General features: G+C 36.4%; 1 protein-coding gene across 1 annotated transcript in view; it reads right to left on the reverse strand.

Moving 5' to 3' along the window:
• Positions 1 to 1,688: 1,688 nt before the first annotated feature.
• Positions 1,689 to 6,823, reverse strand: part of LOC115066753 (zinc finger protein OZF-like) — an 8,153-nt gene continuing 3,018 nt past the window's right edge. Inside the window, 2 exon segments of the mRNA XM_029554281.1 lie at positions 1,689 to 3,170; positions 6,422 to 6,591. Of these exon segments, the coding sequence (XP_029410141.1) occupies positions 1,689 to 3,170; positions 6,422 to 6,591 (1,652 nt within the window).

The following is a 6,823-nucleotide window of genomic DNA, read 5'->3' on the forward strand; positions in this document are numbered from 1 at the left end:
CTCCCTGTAGCCCCAGCTGGCCTGGAACTCACTGTGTAGACCAGGCTGGCCTTGAACTCACTGAGATCCACCTGCCTTGGCCTCCCAAGTGCTGGGATTAAAGGCCTGCACCACCACACCTTGCATTACATTTGCAAGTCTATTAACTTTACACCAGTTCCTGCTCGTATGTTAATTAGCTCAAGTAAAAATACCAGAGCTTGCACCACAGCTGCAATTAGATTCATGGATTACATATAAAATAAATATGTCTACACAAATATATGGTTATACATCCACCAATATTCTGCACAGGCCAACTAGGACTCCTAAAGTGAGATGTTGGTATCTCCCACCCCCTGCATCTTTCAAATTCTGAATAGTGGCAATGTGCTTCACAATCCCGCTAAAAATTCAGAGTGATTTGGGTTAACATTTTCTTTGATACAGGACATTTGATCATTTCCATCCTGATTTTCCAACAATAGTCCTCAGTTCAAAAGCCAAGGGACCAATGTGAGGATTATGCAAAATTCTAAGAATATTTATACAAATTATAGACTTTGAAATAGATACAGGGTGAAATTAGGCACACATTGTTAACCTGAGTCAGACTTTGGGTGCGACTCCATTGATGACGTCAACTCCATATGCACTGGCATTAACTGTAGGGAAACAAGCCTGTCTGGATTCTGATAGAAACAACCTCTATTCAAAGACAGTATGACAAAGTGACAAAAGCCTGAATGTCTACTTTTCCCCAATGTACACTTGTCCAACTTAAAGGCTGTAGTTATATTTGGGGAAGAGAAATGGAAAAGTGCTTGATGTTGTAACATTATACATTAAAAAACACTGTGGGGGGTGGAGAGATGGCTCAGTGGTTAAGAACACTAGCTGTTCTTACAGAAGACTGTGGTTCGAATCCCAGGACCCACATTGCATCTAGCAACTGCCTATAACTCCAGTTCCAAGGGACCTGACACCCTCATGACATCTGTGGGCATTGCATGGCACAGGTTCACTTACATATATGCAGGCAATACATGCATGCACATAAAAATGAAAATAATAAATTAAAAAAACACTGTGCTGTTTAGTAAGTGTAACTTGAGTGCTCAATCATATTCGCCATGATTGGATGGGAAAGTGAAAGCTTTTCCACATTTTTTTTATGGTGGTAGTTTCTCATACAAATTAATAAAGTCTGGCAATTTTACACTTTTGTACTTAATTCTAAGTTTTCCTTCAGCACACTATGAAGTTCTGCAATACATAAACATAAGTGTTTCAACATTTTCCAGACTTTTACACATATTCCTTTAGTACAGATTCTATTTGTATTCTAAGGATTGAGTCCAGGATAAAGGATGTACCAAATTCTGAGCAACTGTAAACTATTCTTTAGCATGAGTGTTTGATAACTGCTACCATTTGACATATGATTAAAGGAAGAGCCACATTCTTTATACTGCAGTGTCTCCCTTTATTATAACTTCTTTGATGTTCTCTAAGAGTTGAAATACAAGGAATCGACTTCTCAAAACATTTTCTTTTGGAGGTTTCTCTCCAGTATGAATTCTCTGGCACCTTCTTTGTGATGAGTGCTCAGTTGGTCGTAGTCATCTTATCAGAATAGATACTTTCCAGTATGAGTTCTCTGATGAAACATTAAAACTGACATACAACTCAAGGACTTCTCAGGTGCTTCACATTTGTAGGGTTTCTCTCACATATGAATTACATGATGTGCTCTGAGATATATTTCTAAGGGACTTCTTACTTTCTTCACATTCATAGTGATTCTCTCCTATATGAAATATATTATGTGTCTTATAAGTTGAGCTCACCCCAAAGGATTTGTCACACTCTTCATATCTGTAGGGTTTCTCTCCAGTATGTATTTGCTGATGTCCTCTAAGACTTGACTACTGACTAAAGGACTTGCCATATTCTTCACATTTGTAGGGTTTCTCTCCAGGATGTATTCACTGATGTACTCTAACATATGACACATGACTAAAGGACTTACGACATTTTTCACATTTGTAGGGTGTTTCTCCAGCATGTATTGGCTGATCTGTTCTAAGACTTGACATTTTATTAAAGGATGTTCCACTTTCTTCACATCTGAAGGGTTTCTCTCCTATATGTATTTGGTGATGTAATTGCAATGTTGACAGATGAGTAAAGGCCTTGGCACATTCTTCATATCTGTAGGGTTTTTCTCTATTATGTATTCGCTGATGTTTTATAAGAGTTGACATTTGAGTAAAGGACTTGCCACATTCTTCACATCTGTAGGGTTTCTCTCCAGTATGTATCCGCTGATGTAATCTAAGATGTGAGATTTGACTAAAGGACTTGCCACATTCTTCACATCTGTAGGGTTTCTCCCCAGTATGTATTCGCTGATGTCTTCTAAGATTTGACCCTGTACTAAAGGACTTGCCACATTCTTCACATCTGTAGGGTTTCTCTCCAGTATGTATTCGCTGATGTAATCTAAGATTTGACCATTTACTAAAGGACTTACCACATTCTTCACATCTGTAGGGTTTCTCTCCAGCTTGTATTTGCTGATGTACTCTAAGACTTGACATTTCACTAAAGGCCTTTCCACATTCTTCACATCTGTAGGGTTTCTCTCCAGTATGTATTCGCTGATGTCTTCTAAGATTTGACCCTGTACAAAAGGACTTGCCACATTCTTCACATCTGTAGGGTTTCTCTCCAGTATGTATTCGCTGATGTAATCTAAGATTTGACCATTTACTAAAGGACTTACCACATTCTTCACATCTGTAGGGTTTCTCTCCAGTATGTATTCACTGATGTGCTCTAAGACTAGACATTTCACTAAAGGATTTGCCACATTCTTCACATCTGTAGGGTTTCTCTCCAGTATGTATTCGCTGATGTGCTCTAAGACTTGACCACTGATAAAAGGACTTGTCACATTCTTCACATTTGTAGGGTTTCTCTCCAGTATGTACCTCCTGATGTTTCCTACAATTTGGCCATTTAGTAAAGGACTTGCCACATTCTTCACATTTGTGGGGTTTCTCTCCAGTATGACTTCCCTTATGTACTTCGAAACTTGATGTCGAAGTAAAGGACCTTCCACATTTTTCATATCTGTAGGATTTCTCTAAATTATACTTGCTCTGATGTCTTCTAAGAGTTGAGCTCTCCAATCAAAGGAAAAAAGAAGACATTTCAATATGGAGAATAAGGCTGACATAATCACACACAGATAAATAAGGAACATGTAATATGCATGAATACAATTTCCAATGTTGAGAAACATTCAAATAAGTAAAAATAAAAATCTATGGAGTAAAAGAAGGAGGTGAAATTAAAACTAAAGTGAGAAAATTTATTCAATAAAAATAAATTAGAAAATATATGAAAAAATGGATGTATAGTCACAAGAGAGTCATTTAGAAAGTTGAAATAAATATAAACAGAACTCTACATATAAGCCAAAGGCAACATGAGAAAACTACTAAGAAAAAAATGAAAATCTGTACTTAATCCTGTTAGGGAAAAATATCAACTCATTACAAAGGCAGGAAATCTGTAGTAATTCAGATCTCTTCTCCAGAATATGCAGAGGAAAAACAGCATGAAATAATGTAAAACTACATATATCATACTGAAAGTGAACATATTAACTAAAATTGACTTGCAAACAAAATATCTCTTAAAATTGATGGAGGAAGAAGGTCATTTGAAGAAATGTATTAATTCATGGCAGCCAGCCATCAGTTCAGAATTTATGGAAGCAAACACAACACAACACAGAGGAGAAACATACTCTCATTCATGGGAACAGAAGTCGGAATAAAATTGAAACATGTAATTGATGAATGCATCATGTCCCAGAAGGAATCCATCACTAGCAACGCAGAAAACAATGTGAGGCCAATATTGATACTAATAAAGATTAATACTAATCAATGATTCTAAAAGCCAGAACACCAGCAAAATCATACCGAATAAAAAAAATGCTCTCAAAATATTAAATGAAAACAGCCTCAAGTCACCACATAAAACAGAGTCAAGAAGAGTGGCTTTAAAGTGACATTGAAGAATCTCTTCTGTTCAAGAAACACATTTTACTGACAATGACACCCAGAAACCTAGAATTAATTATGGCAAACATATGACCAGCTAAAAGAATATGTATTTTCCCAAAATTTGTAGGAAAAAACACTCAAGAGCTGAATTATTACATAAATGAATAGGATTTCAAGGAGATCCATGGATTGTTACTTAGAAGTACAAATGAAAAATTTTCATATTTCCATAGAAATTATTTTAGAAAAGATCACATTATGGGTTGCAAAGTCAGCATCATCAAAATCAAATGATGTTAAAAACTGATTGAACTGCTTACTTGCCAACTTACAAGAATAAACACGTGACTGCTTGTCTTTGAGTAAATCTTGGATCAAGCAATTTACCTTTTGGACTTAACCTTTAAAAGCTCCCATCTCTTCCCACATAGTGCAGCTTTCTCTAATTTGCCCAGAGAGTGTAGTCACTGGTTCCATATATTCAAATGATTAAATGGTTGTATTTTAAAGAAGAATGGAGAATATATTGAATCATGAATTATAGGCACTCAGAAGTGGCACAGGGATAAAATATGATGAGTTTAAATATTTTAGTGGTAAACTTAAAAATTAAATCTATAATGTCAGGTGTGGTGGTGCGTGCCTTTAATCCCAGCAGAGACAGGCAGATCTCTGTGAGTTCAAGGCCAGCTTGGTCTACATAGTGAGTTCCAGGCCAACTTGGGCTACAAAAAGACCCCATCTCGAAAAGACAGAAAATAAAAACAAAAACAAACAAAAAACCCTATAATCATCCTGAAAAGCCAATGTGGAGTCAAGGACTTTCCCAAAGTTTGCTGAATGCCCGAAAACTGAGACATGAGTCAAGTATTGAATGGGGACATTCACAGTGCCCTTTGTGCTCCCAGTCTTTTTTTTTTTTTTTTTTTTTTTTTCTGTTTTTTTTACGATGGGGTTTCTCTTTAGCCCCAGCTGTCCTGGAAGTCACAAAGATCCCCCTGCCTCTGCCTCCCAAGTGCTGGGATTAAAGGCATGTGCCACCACACCCGAAACCTAAGGTAATCTTTATCTTTTTAGCTTATTTCAAATTTGAAACTGAATTTTATCTATTTTCTCTTATATTACCAGAGAGTCCATTGTGGATCTTTTTCATCTGATTTACAACTGAGAAAAATTATTCAGGAGATAAAACATTAAACTTTGCCTATATCTTTAGAGCTTTCAGTCTAGTATGCATGGAGTTCAGTGACTAAGACAATGGAAAGACTGAATCATGAGAAGGAAGGTCATGACATCAGAAATCTCATCTCATGGCTGATAAGAATTGTAGAGAGAAGGAAGGTGCCTGAACAAGACACATCCTCCAAACCACAGCTCTGGGAACTGTATCCTATCTGTGAAGAAAACAGAAGTCAGAAATGTTATAAATGTACAATCATATGAGCAGCATGAGAAAGCATGCATTCCAAAGAAGGCTGGACTGATGTGCACACACACAAAAGCACACACAGGAGTATGTGCAAACTTCCAAAATCAGAGAACAAATGAAGAACTGCACTGGACAATATGGTAAGTCTTAAATATTATACGCAGTCAATGTTTCACAATCTCTTTTCTGACCAAACTGGAACATAGACATCAACTGTAGGTAGCAAACAGAAGAATCCCCAAATGAGATGTAGACAGTCCCAAATATTTAACACATTCTTATTTAAAATGGGCAGAGAATATAGAATTTCATGCTATATGAATATACTATGTGATTCTCATCGAAGTCTTACAATCATTTTTGGAAGAAATACATTAGCAATTGTAAAACAATGAAAAGGCACGAAGAATCAGAATGGCACAAACATTTTCAAATGAGGAACAAAACAAAAGGCACAAAATTTACTAATTTCATGATATGTTAAAAACTTGAATTGATAGACCTTAAAACTATCACAGAATGCATAAGATCTGGACGGGGAGAACAGATCGAGTAGGGGGTATAAAGATGATTAAGGGGCTTTTTTGTTTAATGAAATGTACAATAAAAAATATACATTAAAAAAAACTGCAGTACTGGAAGAATTCACAGAAAAATGAATCATCTACTAGCTTGCATTAGCAAGAAATGTGACATTGGAGATAAGGAAAAATTAAATAAATGAAGTGAGATTAGCATACTAGTAATTGCCAAATAATTTGTGTGCAATGAAAGAAGTCATTGGACATTTACCACAGGACAAATTTTGATGAAACTACTATAAATTAAATTATCAGGATCTCTAATGCAACAGACTATGGCAAAACAATTTTCAGGTCTTAATTCCTCTTTCCTTAGGTCCTTGCACCTGGGCCCCTCCACTGAGTCCTACCTGGTTGGCTACAGCCTCCCTTCTATTCACATTCCAGGACTCCTTGTTTTCCTCCAGACAGGAGACCAGAATAGGCTTACGCACAGCATGACCTGTGTGTGAGAAAGAGGCACATGCGCTTGCTGGATTCTTTACACAGTATGGGATTTCTATCACAGCACTGTGCTCCACTGGAAATACAGAGAAAAAGACATGACTCTCCAAATAATTTCTCAATTTTTATTTTAGGACAGACGTATTAGAATACAGAGGAATTCTTTCAGTTTTCACACACTGAGTTCTATCAATGATTCAAATGGAACCTTAAGATTCTGGCTGCAGTATCATGTATTAATGGGAGGCTGAAATTAACTCCAAAAATAATGAATAATAATAATTGCTGTATAATCAAAAAATAATTCC

Source organism: Nannospalax galili, unplaced genomic scaffold (genome assembly GCF_000622305.1).
Source record: "Nannospalax galili isolate Female #2095 unplaced genomic scaffold, S.galili_v1.0 scaffold590, whole genome shotgun sequence".
NCBI classification, from domain to species: Eukaryota; Metazoa; Chordata; class Mammalia; order Rodentia; family Spalacidae; genus Nannospalax; species Nannospalax galili.